Raw genomic sequence first — 19,124 nt, 5'->3', positions numbered from 1 at the left:
CAGCAGGTCCATTCTTGTTTGGGCTTTAAGGCCTCAGAATACTTTATGCAGTAAAACATTACCATTGCTTTGTCACCCCAGTCTGAAGAAGGGGCTTCGAAACATGAGTTACTGGATTGGTTAGCTGATGGAATCTTGCAGGGGGAGAAATCATTGCACATCCTCCCTGGCATCTCTGTGTCCCTACAACACTGAGCTGTACCTAACAAAGCCTTGTGTGACAGCATCATGAGTTCACAGGTGGTGAATAGCATCTCCGCAATACGTGTTTAGCAGCACTCCAGAAAGGTCAGCTTGTCTTGATTAAGTTCCCGCTCAACACACAGCAGGGTGTAAGCAGCTACATGTTTGTGCTGCACACTGCTAGTTTAGAAGAGGCTATTGCTAATTCTCATTAAGATTCTGTTACAGAAGTAAAATTACAGACAATGTTTAAACTCATCACGAAGTTGTCGTCTTTCATTCAGCTCTGTTTCCTTTTTCCTGCTGTTTCTTCCAAAGTTAAGCTTGTGAAAATCCTTTTGGATTTCCAGAAAAGATTTGTTTTTTGTCTCAGGAATCACGAGAAAGATGAAAGCAGCAACTGAGGAGCACTCGAGCAAGAACACCAGAAAACAATACTGCTTCAGTCCATTCTGAAAGGAAAATTTACTTCATTGCAACACATTTCAAGCACAGCAGGGTGGGTTGGAAAGCAGAGTGTGTTTTGTTTCCATCCACACCTACCACTGCTGCTAGGTGTTTCAGTAACAGGACCTCCAGTCTATCATTCCTTTACATATAACTTTACTTACTGCACAGCCCTTGGCAGTCTTACCTACCTGGTTAGTAATTTATTAAAAACCAAACAAATCAGCTATTTAACCCCCTGCAAGCAGTGTAATGACAAGGCAGCATTTGCTGCTTAGCTCTCTCACACTGTAATGGGAGAGGATTTCTCTCTTTCTGAATGCCTGCAAATGTTTTCCAACACTGTACCTTAAAACCCAAGTATCCCACCGATGAGCAGAGTTCAGCCAAGAAGGATTGCTCACATCAAGGTGCCCTGCTGCCTGCATTCTGCATGCTTTGCTCTCCAGAGGAAGGGCTAAAACAGAACAAAGCTAGAAATTCAAGCCTGTGTTGTTTTTCCTGTGCAGAGCCTAGAGAAGGTGGTAACCACCTGCCCCAGGCACTGCTTTACTTTACTTTGACATCAAAGCACAAGGCACTAAAGTGAATCTCAGTGTCTGTTTTGTTCTAGTTTTCATACCTTCACCTTTTTGAGTTCTTTAGATCTGAGCAGTAAAATTATCCCCATGCATTATTTTTACTTTTCCTTAGTGTGTTATTTTTCATTGATACCTACAAAATACTTTAAGAGGGACTGAATCCAGTTACACTTGGCTGAGGGGCAGAGTGCAGCCTGTGATTAAGTGTTACTGGGTAAAGGAAAGCAGTTTGATGGAGCCTGAGAGAAGATGAAATAGTAGGGGAGGCAATCAGGAGAAATTTTGGTATACTTACCACAATAAAGGGAAAGAGCATCCCAATTGTGAAGAAACTGACCCAGCTAACAGCCCCTGCTATCATGTAAGCAGCAGGACGTGAGGACTGTATGAAGAGCTCAGCTGTCAGGGTGTTGGTTATGCCACCTGGGGAAGAGGTTCAGAAATGGAATAGGTTAGCATGGCAAATGTCCATCTGTAGTGCACCCAACCACAGAACAGCTGAGGTGCTCTGGAACATGCCACTAGCTGATCTAATTCTACTAAACCAAACATTACTCTTAGCAGCACATTTCTGAACCCCACTGCCCATGTGCCAAGTGTCCTCCTGAGAAGTGACCCTATCAGCAGCACTGCTCGGGGAGCAAAGGTCCTCTGCAAGTCTCTTGGGCTGCTGCTCGGATGACTCGCCTGAAGGCCAGAGCTAAGACACCACCACCCCCCCAAGCAGTTCACAATAAGCCTCAGGTTCAGGCAATGGACTGATGCACTGTTCTGATGGGATGGGCCCACTCATGTCCTTAGCCAGAGCACCAGCAGCCCTACAGCTCATCCCTTCTGCCTGCCTCACCTCCCAAGTTGCTGACATGCCCTGGCCCCAGACATCAGCCTTGCAAAGCACCATTGCTATCATACCTGGCCCCAGCCCAAAGCTCAGGATGAAGGCAAACAGAGCTGCCATGCTCACGTAAGGCACCCATGGGTACAGCTCCTGCAACAGAATTGGAAGGGTTAGTTCAGATTCTGAGATCCACTGTTCAAGTTTGGCTTAGCAATTCCATCTACTTTTGCTATTCCAATGGTCACTCGTGGCTGTTCCCAGCTGATTTATTTAACTGGACTGCTTCAGAGGCATTAACAATTGTTCATGTAATAGTTTAAACACCTTTAAAAAACAGAATAAATGCTGTGTTGTCATCAGTTGTGTCAGCATCAAACCCAGCTGCAGCTTTCAGCCCAGCACCTGGTCAAACCTTATCTGAGAGCATTCTCTAATTTTGGGGAGCTATGGCTGCAGAATTATTCCATCTTTCAGCTGCTGCCATTTTTTTACTTTAAGCTTAAGACATCTCTTGTCTTCCAGCTTCCTTTGAGTGTCTCCACTCGAGTTGTACCATCTAATATAAATGAGCCCTTCTTTACACCTGGTAGGTCAGGGAGAAGGTTAGAACGATGCTCCAAAGGGTCATGAGGAGATAACCCCCAACAATGAGGTATCTCCTTCCCACGTAGTCTATCAGTAAGCCCTGTGGACAAGACAGAGTTTCCCATTACCATCTCACAGCTACCAGGACTCCTCAAGGAGAATTGTTCCTCTGTGGCAGGAGGGAGACCAGATTGCTACTTACACAGGTGAGGGCTGTGAGGCACTCACAAGCTCCAGTCCCGAGTGTCACATAGGGGATTTGTTCTGATGAGATCCCAGCTTGTTCAAAAATGTAAGTTGCATAGAAATAAATCTACAGCAGGAAAGAAAAAAAAAAAAAGAACTACTCAGTGTGTTCCTGGCAGTTAAATAGTCACCTGAAAACAAAAGGAGGGTGATACCAAACACACAGCTCAAGGCACCCATTTTGTGAATTATGGATTTGTCCTAAGCAGCAAGGGGAACCTGTTAAATTCATGTCTAGGTAACATGCACTGCTGTCTTCAAATATCAACTCACTGAACAGAATGCTTCACTCTTACAGCAAACAAATGGCACAAGCTGATCCACCCTTATTTACATTCTCAGAGCAATGTGAGCACAAGCAGCCAGTCACTCCTGAGAGATTCTTACATACTAGAAACACAGAAGTGACCAAAGAATCAACAACAGACAAAGAGCAATAAGAGAAAGATGCTCCTCCCCACTTGTCCCCTCTCCCCAGGCTGCTCTGCATGGATCCTGGGTGTGAGCAGGAGGCTGGGAGCTGGAAGGGAATGAGACCCTTGCATCTGCCTGCAGGGCTGGCAGCTCACCGCATTGATGCCGCTGAGCTGCTGGCCCATGGTGGTCACAATCACAGTGACCAGCTGCCACCTCACGCCATGGTCATGGAACAGCTGCCAGGGCTTCCTGGGCTTCTCCCCATCCAAGGCACAACATTCCCGCTGGATATCTTCCATCTCCCGCCGATACTCGGAAGAGCCATGGAACCACTTCAGTGCTAGGAACAGGATAAAGCCTCTTATGGTGACCTACTGACCACAGCTCCAGGCAAATCATCTCTTTCCAGAACCATCTGGCTGTTGCCAGGATAGGAAAAACAGCTTTAGGAAGCTAGGGGAAAAGTAACTCATTACCTTTGGCACAGCTCAGCTCATCACCTCTGTCTATAAGGAGGTATCTGGGGCTTTCAGGAAACCATGGCAGGAATAACAGTTGGGCAAATGCTGGTAAACAGCTGCTGGATAGCAAGAGAGGCCAGTATGCTTCTCCACCCAGTAATTCCCTAGGAGAGGTGTGGTAAAGAAGGGAAAAAATCAACTCCAAGTAATTAGCTATTAATGAGTATTCAGAAAACTTATGGCAGCAAGATGCTTGTTCTTTGAGAGACGTTCCCTTGTAACCAGTTCCCTAAGTCTTGTGAACCTCAGCAGAAAGAGGTTGGGAAGGTACCTCCCAGTGCCTCTGAAATCAGTTTCACCCAGGCAGAGATGAGCAGTGCTGCTTTACTTGCTGCTTGTTGCTGTGCTGCTCCTAGGCATCACCTTCAGATTGGCCAGAGGAGTGTTTCCTAGCAAGGCAGGACAGCAAAAGCATGCAGGCCTCACCTGAAGGCCAGCAGGCTTTGAAGAGTGAAAGGAGCCCCGGAAGGCATCTGAGACTGCTCCTAGCTGACCTAACAAGGTGTGCTGCACAGGAAAGAGTCACTACAGTGACTGCCTTTAGAGTCAGACTGTCCTTAGATGAGGTGCTGTGGGCAATGTAAACTTTTAAAAGGGATGTTGCATTTGAAACACTGACCCCTGGCTATGCAGTTGAATTTATGCTCTACTGATGTTCTGCACTTCCCACCTGAGATATCCAGCCAGATCAGTGAATTCACAAGCCAGTAACCAGGGCAAAGAAAGAGAAGTCTGAGTGCTTCTGTAAAAGGACAAAGCAAGAAGTAACTAACATTTCTGTGCCTCAGGCTGCCAGCAGCTGCTTGCAGGCACTGGAAGCACTCTAGCAGATTTGAAAGAAGCTTTTTGGAACAGCTTAAGGTCTAAGTGGGTACAGTCCATACCAACTTTATCTGCTCTCACAGGGCATAAAACCAGCAGCAGTGCTACCAGACAGAAAGTACCAGGCCTCTGCTCTCAAGTCCTGTCTTCTGAACCTCCACTGTCTCCAGCAAGAAATTGGCTGAAAATATGAACTCAGCAAAAATGTGGCTGCTTTACTGATGCTGTTCTGGCCAACAGCACCTAAACTGAGAACACTTCCCTGGGGAGACAGCACAGATGGTTTGAGCTGTAGCAAGAAGGTGACAAAAGCCAGGTATCCACCTCAGAGGCAGACCTTCTGTGAGAAGCTGATTCAGTATTGCAACAATGGCCCCAGTGAATGTTTTGCAGAGAGCTGCAGGGAATTGCAATTCTTTACATGCCGGTAACCCAAGGCAGGAAAAAAAAGGCATTTCTAACCTCAAGCCAATTATTTGTCCTGTCAGAATCCCCCCAGTCAGAAAGATGGAAGTCCCCATGGCCATGCCACCTCTAAGATGTTTTGGGGCAACCTCTCCAATATACAGAGGCTGCACACAGATCCCAATACCTGGAAGAAAATGGAAAAACATTTTCCTATTAATGGGTTTTGCTTTGAAAAGAATTACTGAACCAAAACATGTAGAAAATCAGGCTTAGCTGATTTCCTATTAATTTAGGATTCCAAATTAGACTACAGAAGGTTTTTGTCACCATGTCTACAAAGCAGTATATGCACACAGTGCAATGCTGACAGTCACCAGTAACAACAATTCATCATTCACTGCACTTTATTCAAAAGAGGAAGAGGAAATGATTCACCTGAATTTATGCCAATCAAAAACCTTCCAGCAATCAGCAACTCAAACAATCCTGTAGGAAAACTGATGCCCATTAAAGTGGAGGCCAGTATTGCTATGATGTTATTCATCAGAAGAGCTCCTTTCCTAAAGAGGAGAGGGAAAAAAATCCCAAATACATTAAGGAAACAAAAAGCTTTCCTTTCCGGTAATATGGAAAGCATGGGCTTTACACTGCAGGGATGTGCTGTGCACTGGCAGTCCAGGGATCTGGCACAACCACTTACTCCTACAAATCAGACCTTCTCTGGGGCCAGGGGCTTGTGAGAGCAGGCTGGGTTAACCCAGCACAAGGCTGCAAATGGGGACCTGTGTTCACTGTTGCTCCATGGATACATGTGCCCATTTAGATAAATGCAATAGAAACACCAGACTGGAGGCTATCATTCAGGACTTATATTTTAAAGTCACGTTGGAACAAACTGTAAAATTCTACTAGAAAACTCTGCTTTGGAGTGAAAAACTTTTATAGTCACCAAAGGTACATTTTCCCCCACTCTTTTCCCATTTATTTACTTCATATTCCAGTGAGAAAGTGGGAAAAGAAAAGAAGCTGCTGTGCCTGCTGCTGTAACTCACCTGCCCAGCCAAATGGCCATGCTGCCTCCCATCAGGGCTCCACACAGGCCTCCAAGTGAGAATATGGAAGCAATGACAGACCAAAGAAAAGTCAGCAGGTCGGGGTTGAGTGCCTCGTGGTACCGCCTGGTCCAGGTTTCATTTAAGAACTTGTGTATGTGCTGCAGCAGCAAAGAATGAGGGATGCACAGCATTAGGTGCAGCCCTGCATCTCAGCACTGTAAACAGCTTGCACCTCAATCCTGAAAGCCAGTTCTAGGCACTAACAAAAGGTATCATCTCAGCTGTGTTAAAAACACCAAAGACTGATAGAACCTTCCTTGACCACAGCACCATTTCCCAGCCCCCCCCATCTCAAAGACTGTTGAGCAGCTTTGCTTTCGTACTCCCCCTCAGCCGAGGCTGTGTTCCATTGGAGGAGAAGCAAAACCTCCCCACGTAATGCTGTGAAAGAGTTCTGAGGGCCTTCTGAATGGAGGGGGAATGGGATGGGTGGGTAGGTCCTACTGGTTTTTAGGAGCATCTCAAAACACAGAGGTCTCAGGTAACCTAAAAAAATTTTACAGTCAGGAGACTCATTCTGGAACTGGATTTAAACCTTCCTGCCTTGGTGCAATCCAACAATTCAGAGTAAAACCCTTTCTGCAGCTCTAACATTCCTCTGCCTTTCTTACAGTATTCATGTGTCAGAACTTTTAAACTGTTTCTCCACATGCTTTTTTACTAGGAAACTCCTAAACTGACCTGTATCTGTAACCAGAGGCTCCTGCTCTTTACCAGCAAGCACAGCCAGAACAAAGCTGGCCTCTCTGTTTCCAGCATATTACATCTTCTTTCACAAACAGCTTACTTTAGCCTTTGTAAAAAGTATACAAGGTTGTATCAAATTCAGCTCCACAAGGGAAAAAAAACAGCTGGCAGCAGAAAACATGCTAATCGTTCTCACAAGATCCTCTCCAGTCATCCACGAAACATGCAGAGTCTTCAAGGCCATGGCAATACAAGTAGATGAAAATAACTATGAGGAACTCAGACACTACAGACTAAGTTCTTTCTCAGCAAGTTGCCTTGTCAACAACTGTAACTATCCTCTTCCCTGTCACACAGTGATGGCAGCTATAGGAATGGTTCCAAGCTGTGTCACGGGAGTTTTAATCTTGACATAAGGAGAAACAGTGGTGAGATTTCACAGGACAGGGGGTCACACACTGAAACAGGCTGCCTAGAGAGGTGGTTGATGCCCCAAGACCGTCATTAGAGGCGTCTAGATGATGCCCTCAACATGCTTTAGCTTTTGGTCAGGCAGTTGGACCAGCTGATCATTGTATGTTCCTGAGAACTGACAATGTTCTGTTCTACTCCACTCTGCACTGTTCCGTTCTTAATGTTCTGAGCTACTTTAGACAAAGGTGCACCTGGAAGACATTACTGACTTAGATAATTCTTCTAAATCAGACTTTATCAGAGGTATTTGTGCGGCACACTTGCCACTTTTATCTGACACAGAATACCTCTCATGGGAGGCACTCACACACAAATTCACATGAAACCATTCTGGAAATCAGCAAGAAGCCTTCAGATGAGAGAAAGCCTGCCTTGGCTCTTGCTGCCATGGCAGTGAGAGCATGCTGGACCCCTGAGCCAGCTAGCCAGGACACCTCCCTTGCTGTAAAACAACTCTGTGAACAAGGAAGGGTATTTTACCTGGGTGGGTGCATTGATAATGGAAACATTATATCCATACTGAAAGGTCCCTCCGATTCCAACAGCACAGACAGCCAGGAACAAGGTCCAGCTGGGGAACTAGAGCACAGAAGAGAGCATTGGGCATGAAAAGCAACAGGGCCTTGAGCCAATGTGCATATGGTATCCAGGAGAAAACCCTGGTGAAACACAGAGTGCAGTTAGCTTTGAACAGTGAAAATAACTGCTTAGGAAACTGCATAAACTCTCACACCTCTGCAGTGGGATTCTGACCATGGTCACTACCATCTTTCGGAGATGCAGCTCCAAGCACCCCCTGCCCTGCTGCCAGTATGGTCACAGAACTGGGTAAGTGCTATGGGCGTGAACTGCTCATGGGATCCATTTTGGATGAAGGAATGTCAGAAATGTTCACGGTTGGTTCTAGAGGCACAATGACTCAGTATGAGAATGAGCCAAATCCCGACTTCTACAGCTGAGGTGTGAGAATTAACTTTATTTTCTTTCCCTCAGCAAGTTCCTAACTGAATTAATGGATGCCTGTTAGCAAGTGCTAAGCCATGGTGTTTTAGATCAGCACAAGCTGCTCACTCATAACAGCATTCAGTCAAAAGTTCGTTGCATTAATTTTTAACATTTTCAGCATTGAGCACCTAGTTACATACCTAAATCAGAATTTAGGAACTAAGACTAATAGATTCACAGGCTCTTAGGTTTTAAGGCCAACAGGAACCATTACTGTGGTACATTCTTATCTCAGAAGAGTTCCAATTCATCACAAAAAGGCTTCTGAGACAGAGAAGATCTCTAGAGACTTATGCAGTGTCTGGTTTTGTGATGCTCTTCAACTCCAGTTCTTACTGAATGTGACAGCACTACAGGCTAGCAAAAAGCCCCAGAATCATTAACACACACATACACACCCACACACACCCACACACCCACCCTATAACTTAGGCTTTGTTAGGGCAGCTCCCTCCTTCCTGCCCAAAGCAGGTGAGCGCTCCTTACATGCACACTGTCCCACTGTGTGTCCAGTGTCCCACTGGAGCTTGGGCCCCCATTTCTCAGAGCCTGATCTGCTCTGTGAGCTGCTTCATTCCTGACAGCTCAAAAGCACTTTCAGCTCACTTCAGAAACACACCACAAAAAACCCCAATGTACATTCAGTGTCAAACATAAGAATCAGAAGATGTGCTTTTACAGCTTCCATCTGAAAATGCTGCTGGGTGTCTAAGGAAAACAAAATTTTAGCAGCCTGATCATTTTTATTTAAAAGTAAACATGACACAATCCGAGAATTTCACATCTGTGACCACTGTTAAAGCTACAAACTCTGCAGGACTCATCCTCGGGGCCAAGGCCATTCTGCTTACCTTGCTGAGCGTGCTAGACCCTCTCAGTAGGGGCTGGTGCTCCATTTGGAGTATGGGCAGAGTTTCATTTCCTTTGCAAAATTTAGTAAACTACACTAAAGGAATAAAAGGTGTCAAATAAATGAAGTTATTATTGTATTAAAACACAACTTTTGCTTTCTATCTCTAGCCACTGGAATTCTCAGCGGTTCACGACTTCTTCACGCCTGTCGTGCCGGGCTCTCGCCAGGCTTTACAGCGGCTAATGGGGAACGCTCCCATCTGCAGCACCGCACCCCAGGCACTTTCCTCGCTGAAGCCAGAGCAGAAAGCAGCGGCCAGGCCCTCGCCGGCTGCAGCTCTCAGCTCCTACAGACACTGACGGGTGATTACCTGAGTCTTCGGTGGCATCTCCCAGCAACTCCCGACGGCAGCGCTCGCTCGCCCGCCCGCAGCGGAGGGGAGGGCCCAGCTCCTCACCTGACTGGGATTTGGCTGCTGCGCGCCGGCTCGCCCCGGCCCCGTGGCCAGACCGCCGGCGGCAGAGATTAGCCAGGCCGCGGACAAAAGCAGCTCTGTTTTAGCATCCCTTTGGGAGCTGAGGTTTGGCCGCTGCCGGCGAGAACAGCCCTGCCGCGCACCGTGAGCCCGCGCTGCCCCATGGCCGCCGCAGCACTGCCCCGGCTCTGGCAGGGACTCCCCACCCTGCGGGCTGCCACCGCCCGGGACTACAGCTCCCGCCGCGCCCCGCGGGCCGCCGCCGCCCGGGACTACAACTCCCATCGTGCCCCCGCCCGCCTTCTCCGAGCGCGGCGAAAGGCCTAGAAAGGACCTGGACTCTGGCGACGTCGTCCAGCTCCGGGCCCGGCCCGGCCCGGCGGTAAGTGCTGCGCGGGCAGGCGGCTGCTGGCTGCTGTGGTACCGGGGAGGGCCGGGGCGGGCTGGGCCAGGGCGCTCGGCGGTGCCGCGGGCTAGGGTCACCTGCGTCGTCCAGCGGCGCCGCTCTGCGCGGCCTCCCTGCGGAGCGCCACGGGCCGGGCCGGGTCGGAGCACGACTGTCCCGCTCGGCGGAGCGGACGGGAGGCGTTCATGTTCTCTCTCCCCCCGGCAGCAGGAAATGGCAGCGCTGGGCAGATCTTGTCAGGGCATCCCCTCAGGCGCCGCCGTGGAGTTTCCCCAGGTCCCCGCCGCGGCCCATGACCCTCACGGTCCTGCGGCAGCTGTGCGGGACGATCTCCAGTCCGGAGCCTTCGGCCACGACCGTCTGCAGCCGCCCATGGTGATAACGGCAGGGAACGAAAACGACGGCGGTGGTTCCTCCGGCCTGTACCTGCAAAGCGGCTTCGACATTGCCTCGCTGGCCGCGCTCGGGAGTTGCAACGAGGGACTGCCCGTGGCGCCGGTGGGTTCCTTCACCAGTGCGGCTCGTCCGCACGGCCTGCACCTGCCGCCGGGCCACAGCCAGTAAGTGCCAGACCAGCTGCAGTGGACGGGGAAGGAGCAGGTGTCCCGGGCACGGCGGGAGCGTGGCACGGGTGTTGTTTCCCGGGCGAGCTGCGGTTTGTGTGCCCCTAGTAACACTTGTTGTGTACTGAGCTGGGCTTGTGCTGTACTCGTTGGAGGAGGGTGAAGGGGCATTCAGGAGGAAAGAGATGTGATTAAGATCATCAGCCTCTTGACGTGCTTATAAGCTCATGTACTTTTTGTCCTTTTAAAAGATTTGCTCTTTCTCATGAGCACAACAAATTTAAATTGTTCCATGAAAGGTTGTTGCTGGGTTGTGTTTAATTTGAATCTGCCATTGTGAGACAATGTATGAAGAGACTGAAGTTGTGTTGCCTGTTACTTCTTGATGCATGTGACTTTTAGCAAAAATTGATCTTACCCCTTGTGGAAAAGAGAGTTTCTCATTTTTTTGGTGTGTTGCTTAGCATGGAATTCTGCTTGGAGAACTGAGCAATTACAGCTTTCTTTAACTTTCTGTAGAACAAAATGTTTGTTTATTGTCCAGAGCTTCCACTCCTTTCACAGCTGCTGACATACTGTGACTGTAGCTCTTAGCTGCTGGTGACATTTTAAGAGAGGGAAATATTGTTTCCTAGTGTCACTGGAAGGTATAGTTAGAAGCTAAATAACCATTTGTTTTTCTTTTACAGTGTCTCTGTTCGCTGTGGAAAGAAGCATAAGCTAGAAGAAGAGGCAGAAGGGTAAATTAAATTTGTCTTTTATGGTCTGAAAAATCCTAAGTTGTTTTGTTTTCTCTGAAGGTCTGGGTGCTTTTCATCTACAGCATACACAGGAAGGGAGCTTCTGTCGCTGTTGCCATTTGTGACTCTTTCCCATAATCGCACATGAGCCCAAATCCATTTCAGTTAATTAGGTGTGAGCATTGGTTTTCTTGCATGAGCACCCAGGATTTTAATCAGAGCAGTGTGGGTTTGTCCCTTGGTGCAGATTGTGTTTCCATCACGTGCCCAGGCTTTGGCAACTCTCCTGCTGCTTGTAGCAGTTTGTCCTGCAGAATACCACCTTCCTCTGTTAACAGCTGTGACCTTACTTTGTTTCCTAGTTGTCCTGTACGGAAGAAGAGGCTGACAGGAGCCAAAAATTGCCCTTTGAATCCCAGCACTGAAGAATGGATTCTCTGTGCAGGTCAGCAGGCAGCTGGGGAGGTAGCCAGTCAGTGTGGTGGCAGCGGTCCTGAAACTGCCATGTTAGAAATTCCCTGTGAAGAAATGGATCAAACACTGGGGGAACAGCAATGCGAGGTTGCTCGCAGGAAGCTTCAGGAGATTGAGGACAGGTAAATGCAGGGGTTGAGCAGACTGGTTTTGAGTTTTCCCTTTTTGGTGGGCGTCGAAGGGTTCATCTAGCACTTAGCAGTGTGCTCATAATGCTGTAAGGGTGAGATGAGCCTTCTGGGCAGGGGATCTGAAAGTGGCGGTGCTAGAGCAAGAGATGCTAAACACAGAGCCGCCCTTTGGTGATCACTCTGCAGTGTCAGAGTATCCAGAGCTCAAATCGTACCTGATGTTACCTGGTCAGATTTGAGCTCAGCTTTTTTCCTTCAAACTGCAGCGTGTTCTGTGATTGCTGCTTCTGAATGCTCCAGAAAGATGTGCATTTGTCAGCGTAGAGCAGTGTGAACCAGAGAGCTCTCCGCATGCCTGCAGCAAGGCGGAGGTTCATCTTGCTGCTGAACACCAGAGCCTGGTGTTGGGTGCTGTGGTGGCTGTGGCTGGTCTGTTGTAGTCACTGAGTGAATGCTCTGTGCATTTTTGCCCTTGAAAGATCTCTGGGAACGTCAGGTGTAGACCTCAGCTGAGTCCAGCTGAGCTAATGTGCCGAAAGATCTAAAATGACCACTGTTGGCAGCTGTTTGAAGAGACAGATGTTTATATAAATTGTAAAACAAGATTTTTTTTTTAGATGATTACTCCATAAATTATGTGAGAAGGGAAGCAAGGTACTGTTAGATTATTTTATTTTGTCCAGGGTAATCAAATAGAGCAGTGATGTTTGTCTTTATTACCTGGCTAGATCTGCTTTACAAAGGATCATTCCCCACCCTTCCTGGCTACTGCAGAATTTTCTTTAAAAGGTTTATGAAAACAAAGGAGATGTCTCCAGTGTATTGTAAATCCCTTCAACATCTGGTGCCACTTTAATCTCTGACATCAGTAAAGGTTGAGAGCTGTACTCAGTGGCTTTTTAGCAAGGCTCAAATGGAGCAGGTGAAGCCACTGCACAGCTGAGGCTCTCTCCTGTGGCGTGGCTGAACCCTGCAGCTCCCCTGAAGGGAGTCCATTGGTTTGCTCTGGGTGTCTGCATCATGCACTGCTGGTTAGTGCAGGGGTCACACGGCCAGCTCAGGTACCAGAAGTGGTTCTGTGGCACAGCTGTTCTCAGGGTGCTTGGCCCAGGAGCCTCAGGTTGTCAGGGCCCTGCTGCTTCTGGTACCAGCCGAGGTGAGGTCTGCCCCATGTGGCATGGTGCACCTGGATGGGACTGTAGTCTGCAGTGGATGTGCCTGCTAACAGTGTGCTCAATAGTGTTTATCTCCCTCTTCCCCCTCCCTTCCTAGGATAATTGATGAAGATGAGGAAGTTCATGCTGATGGAAATGTTAGCAATCTGCCCACTCTTATCCTGTCAGATACCCTTAAAAAAGGGATGAAGAGGGATTTTGGTGAAGTCCTGACAAAGAAAATAATAGAGTCTATGTAAGTTCTGGAGGAAATCATGGTACTATGTAGTTAACACATGCAAATGAGAAGAGAGACGCACTCTCTGTTTGTGGAGATGTCTTTAATTACTGCATGATGCAGCCAGTGCTGTGTGACAGACCATTTCTCTCTGTTTCCTATTCTCTGGTCAAGAATAGGAAAAACTATCTTGATAGAAAAGAGAAGTGTAACTCTAGCGGTCATCAAGCTGCCTGCTTTGTAATCCTCATTTGTTCAGAGTGACATTTGTTGAATAATCCATTACATCTCGACTTGTATGTATGTGAGCTTCCAAAAGAAGCTCCTGAAGTGTGACTGACAGTGGTCATCAAGTTTGGTGCAAAAGAAAAGAGAAAATGCAGGGTTGGAATTAGAGATAATTAGTTAAGGAAGAGGAAACTTAGTAGAGGGGAAAAAAAATACATGGATTCTGGAATACAGTTCCAGGCTAGCACAAAGAATGAAGATAATCTCTGGTCTTCTGCATTTAGTAGTTGTGATTGGAGAACTTAAATTTTAACTGAGCCTCTGTCCCTTCTAGGAGCCGTCCCTCGATGGAGCTGGTGCTTTGGAAACCTCTTCCTGAGTTCCTCACAGATAAACTGAAGTCTGTTTCTGTTAAGAACATCAAGCAGCAAAGTACAGAAGGGTGTCAAGCTAAGCCACCAGCACCAAGAGCTGCTTTTGCCCCACAGACTGACACATTCCCTGAGTCACAACAGACTGCCATGTCTCCAGATCCATATGCTAGTTTGGGAATCTCTGGGTGTGCAGAAGAAGAAATGGAGTTGTAGATATCAGATTTTAGGAAGTGGTGAGCTTCTGATGGTTTTTGTTGCTGTTTTTTTGATTCCCACTTTCTTCCTGGTTTGATGTGTGAATCCAAAGTTTTACTATTTGTTTTTTGTTTTCCTGCTAACAATCCTAAGAACATGGATTGTCCAGACACAACTTCATGAAACCGACCCCCCACAATTTCTGTAGGCGGGTCTTGCTTTTACTGAGAAGTCAATCCAGAGGCGTTTGGAATGCAGACATAGCTTTTCCATCTTGCTTAGTGGTGAAACATCCTCTTTATTGTACTTTGGTAAAGTATAAAAACAAATATTGAATGTAACTGTGGCTTAAGCCACATCTCTCACTTACTGAGCCATTAAGTCTTTGGTGCACATACTACGCTTGTCAGTTAATTCAATTTGAGTTACACAGAGGTATGGAAAGGAAGGAACGATTCAGAATCCAGTCACAGCTAGCAAAGCAGCCCCTATGGAAATGCAGCTTTTCACACTGCCCCATCTGTGTCTGGTTTGTGCTTGATGCAAACGTGTGGTGGTGAAGGGAGTTAGAGCTGATACAAGCCTCTTGCTTTGTAGAAGCTCACACCAGCTGCCGACCTGCAAAATACTCACTCACTATAGTCATCTCTTGGGTCATCGGCCCCTACATGGTGGGGCTTTTGTGTTCCCCTCCTCACATGATACAGAGTCTGGAGAAAAGCGGTTCTCAGCCAGCTGACTGACATTTGACCTTGTGCTGTAGCTCCTTGTGTGCATCAGCTGGCAGTCAGTTGCAGGCCACCTTGGTGCTGCTGAAGTAAAGGGCACAGTCAGTGCAGCAGGGAGCTGGCTTACTCTGGCATGAAGAGGGGCAGATCCTGATTATTGTCTGTAACCAAGCCCCTGATTTTGAGACTTGCTGGTGGGTGAAGTGTCTTCCCCTGAGGGACTCTAGACTTCAAATTTAAGCCAGAACACGTGCCATGGACATAAATTACAGAGAGGTATGCCAAAAGAATTTTGTATCCTGCTTGGAGTGTTAGAGAATCCTCAGTGAGTTACTGCTTGTACCTTTCCTTAATGCACAACAGTTCCATTATGCTTAAAACCCTTAAAGCAAAGAGTCTTCTCTGAGAAAGCCCAAGGGATTAAGAGCTGTATGTGAGTTGAGGCTTTTCCTGAGAGATCCCTCTCCATCTGATGGGTTCTGTTCAGAGTTGCAGTGGGGCAGTCTGGTTTTAACATCTGCTTAGGGTAAAGCCAGCAAGCACACAGCAGTGCAGCTGTTTGTGAGAAAAACCTCTTCCTGTGCAAGGTTCATGGGGGAAGCTTTGTGCTCAGATTCTTTATTGTTGGAGACCCCAGAGCTGGTACTTCAGAGCCAAGCTGGTCTTTTCTGCAGTCATCCTTTCTTTTCTCCTGGCTGCCACCAGCAGCTTTGTTCAGAGGGTGCCCTGCTTGTTAAGTCCTGTCTGTCTTGCTGTTCCTCTCCAAGCTTGGGTGACATTTGCTGTCTCTTGCCAAGGCATTTCAGAGCTCCACTAAGCCCATTCTAACACTTGAATAGGTACTGCTCTGGAAACTGGCCTATAATTTTGCCAGTCTGGAAGCTTTTTTAGCTTGGAAAACATGTGCAGCTTTATCTTGCCATTATGGCCACTTTTGTTCCAGGGTCTGCTATAAATCTCTCGCATGTGCTATGTAAATTTTTTTTTCTTGTATTATTATTATTATTAAGCTGCTGAACATGCTTAAAAATCCACAGCCTCTGATGTGCTCCATTGCTTCAACACAAAGCAATGCTGGCTGGAGAAGGCTGTAGTCACAGTGAGTAGAAAAAATGTGGTGCCTCCACAGCCTGGAGGATTATAGTGAAAATTCAGCATTGGAACTGGTTTAGTTGACGACTCTGAATCCCAAATAAGCTGAAAAGAAAGGATTGAAAGTTTTGATTAAACCATCTCAGCAACACTAAAATTGCAAGAGGATGGAGAAAACTGTCAAACCTACATTTTCCTCTTGAAAAGACAAATGAAATGTGCAGATTGCTTCCACGTTTGTTTTTTACCCTGTTCAGTTTGTACCAAAGGTTGACTTTCAGAGGTGTATTTCCTCTTAGTCATTTGATGGTAATGGGGCGTCCCTGCTCCTTCTTATTCTGCCACCTGAAACAGGAACGTAGTATGGGGCTGTTGACCAAGACTGAGATGGGAAAAACTGTCCAAGACGTTTGCTTTGGGAGAAAACTTTTTTTTTTTGATCATAATTAATTTCTGTCCTTGTGGTAGGAGAGGACAGGGTTCAATCATTTAAAATTGGTGAAGGAGAAGGGGAGGAACTGAGTGTCCAGGAAAACTAAGTCAAGAGTCTTGCTGTATCAGTCATTTGGAGAGGGTAAGAGAGAACTTTCACTGTGTTCTCACTCCTCTGTGTGTTGTAGCAGTTTCCTTTTTTGGGTTTCTTGAAAGGCGTCTCTTGCTGCAGTTCACAGGCAGGCTGGCAAATGTAATGCAGTATTAGGGAAAAACTTTATTTTGAAATTCAGAAGATCTGATTCTGGTCTGTGTCCTCTTGGGACCAACTCACCCTTTGTATGTCAGTTTTCAATAAATTTTCTAAAATATTTTTCAGATGGCTGTGTTTAATTTCTAATAGAAGGTAAAACCTTGGGAGCTTTGTCCAAACCCTCAGCTGGAGGGCAGAGTGTTCTTCTAGCCTAAGAGTTTTGATTTAGCTGCATGTCACTTCTTTCCTCCAAGGTGACCAACTGGACTGGGGAGACAGCAGCAGGTGGAATAGAGTCCAAGTAAGAAGGAAATGTGACCCTTACAGAACTTTGATCTTTCTAGAGATTAAAAATGTGTTGCTGATCAAGACACAGAACGTGTTGAGCTGTGAGGGAGGCTAACTGCTGCACTCCTGAAGGTGGGCAGTGCTGTCTGTGCCCCCAAGCAGGCACTGCTACCAGCATTTGAGCTGGCAGAGGGCAGCTCCTCACTCCCCAGAGCATGGGAGTGAGCTCCCACCAGCCAGTGCTGAGGATTATCTACTTCACTTCATCTTGCATCACCTTCACAGTTCACCCAATACATGTTCACCATTTGAATTGTAAATTACTTACGAGAAACAAAGGTCATGATTTTCCCAAGAAACCTGCTGTAACCAGTTTGAGAAGTTTCTCTCCTGAGCACCTTGCCAGGAGAGCTCACGTTACTAGAGGCTGTGGAAGTGAGAGTTAATGTTGCCATGTCTTCACCTGAGCATGAAAAGAGCTGCCTCAAGCACTGCTGGAAAGGAAAACAGCTGTGCAGCTACCTGGTATTGGTCTGAGAGCTTTGACCTACTGCCTTTAATTTTGGTCTCATTTCTTCAGAAAATGACAGGGTTTCTACACCTCAAAAGATAAAGGCTGGAGCCACGTTCCTTGGGGCAGACAGCCCAAACTGATCAGGGAGGGCCAGGAACAGACTCACATGCTCAGGTTTTTCCAGCAGGGATTCTCAAATGCTCAGTGGAACCTTCTTGCTGCATTAGTTAAGATAAAACTCAGCTAAGCCAACCAACAGGAACACTTACCCTTAGAATATTTTTTGTAGTAGAAACTGCTTTTAAATCAGCCCTTGATACATGGCAAGCCCTCTTACCTCTGTTCGTTCACTCTCTTCCCAAACACCTTAACAAGGGATAAAACATTAGAAAGCCAGGCAGCAGAAGTGTTAACTTCATGCAGTTGATTTCACCAGTTAGTTGATTTTGTTTTGGGAAAGGCCTTCTTGGAGCAGCTGTTAAAATGGTTGGTTAGCTGCTGTTACACTTGAAAAAGTGCTTAGTTTAGGCATAGTGGCTCACCTAGATGCACAGGAACTGCAATCCTGAACACCACAGAAATTAAACCATACTGAGAAATCCGAGAAACCTGAAGGGAGACAGCACACAGCACCAAGACTTCCCTTTCTACAGCTGGGATCAAACAAGAGCAAGGAAGAGCCTCTTACAGAATAGGCTGACTGTCTCTCAAGCAGGAACACACACCTGACCCAGGAATACTGCAGCAGCTGTGGTTACTCTTCTATTGTGCTACTCTTTAGAGGCCAGATGTGTGAGAACAGGAGAAACAGCTGCACATCTCTGGTGTGCAAGTCTCAACCTTCCTCTAGCCCCAGGGAAGGTATGTGAAGATCAGCTCTTCTGCAGGTGCTACTTTCAGCTGCTCATACTCATGCTTCTGTCTCTGACTTCCCAGCTAGAAAAAGCTGAGTTTTAAAGAAATGAAACTTCTGCTTACACTGTTCCTGCTGTACTTCACTTTTTAATTTCATATTAGGTTCCAATACTACTGACAAAAATAATGCAGACCTAAGATCCCACTGTCACCTGTCCATTTGCTTTTTGGCCTTATTATATCTTAAAAGGTGCTTCTGCAGTCAATTCTGTTTTCAGTCTTGAAAGTAAAGCAAGCTGGACTGACTGCTTATAGGTCAGGTTTTTTTATCCAAGTTCCTGCTGTATTGCACAGCTGTGGGTTTTACTGCACTCCAGCCATCAGACAGGATGCTTTATTGCAGCAAGCTAGGTTACTCAAGTCTGTAATGCCTAGCAGGCCTGCCACCTTGACTAGCAGTGACCAATACCCTCCCCTTGCCCCACCCCCATTTCTTGCCCTCCCCACTGCCAAGTTTAGTCCAAGTTTCACGCAAGGGCTGAAATAGCACCAAAACCAAGAACAGTTGTGCAACACCTGTGACAATTCCACATTCAGTGTAGGATTTCAGCAGCATCAGATGCCCCCAGCATCCAGCTGTATACACCATGGAGCACTGCTGGACTGCTGCATTCAGGTGGTACAAGGACAAGATATTGAGACCTACTCTCTTCAAAATTCTATACTTTCAAACTTTGCAAGGCCCAGGAACTATTCCCCTCCCCACTGAGATCCAAGGCAAAAAAGGGCCAGTGAGCTGCAC

The 19,124-nt window shown here is 46.9% G+C and overlaps 2 protein-coding genes across 2 annotated transcripts; one reads left to right on the top strand and one right to left on the bottom strand.

The window, feature by feature from the left end:
• Window positions 1-419: 419 nt before the first annotated feature.
• Window positions 420-9,571, bottom strand: LOC128975830 (solute carrier family 2, facilitated glucose transporter member 11-like). Its single transcript, XM_054392887.1, has 12 exons — window positions 9,553-9,571; window positions 7,805-7,903; window positions 6,101-6,261; window positions 5,484-5,608; window positions 5,103-5,232; window positions 3,774-3,922; window positions 3,450-3,637; window positions 2,837-2,947; window positions 2,633-2,734; window positions 2,124-2,199; window positions 1,507-1,634; window positions 420-635 (listed from the first exon to the last, which is right to left on the bottom strand). Exons 1-12 carry the CDS (start codon window positions 9,568-9,570, stop codon window positions 420-422), a joined length of 1,503 nt encoding a protein of 500 aa, XP_054248862.1. The 5' UTR covers window position 9,571.
• A 705-nt stretch (window positions 9,572-10,276) lies between these two features.
• Window positions 10,277-16,754, top strand: CCDC117 (coiled-coil domain containing 117). The gene is made up of 5 exons (XM_054392524.1): window positions 10,277-10,623; window positions 11,316-11,366; window positions 11,729-11,962; window positions 13,244-13,381; window positions 13,926-16,754. The coding sequence occupies exons 1-5, from the start codon at window positions 10,277-10,279 to the stop codon at window positions 14,176-14,178; spliced, it is 1,023 nt and encodes a 340-aa protein (XP_054248499.1). The 3' UTR covers window positions 14,179-16,754.
• The last annotated feature ends 2,370 nt before the right edge of the window (window positions 16,755-19,124 follow it).

This window comes from Indicator indicator, chromosome 26, assembly GCF_027791375.1.
Source record: "Indicator indicator isolate 239-I01 chromosome 26, UM_Iind_1.1, whole genome shotgun sequence".
NCBI lineage: Eukaryota > Metazoa > Chordata > Aves > Piciformes > Indicatoridae > Indicator > Indicator indicator.
The sequence above is the reverse complement of the archived record's forward strand: the minus strand, read 5'-3'. Positions and strand labels throughout refer to the sequence as shown.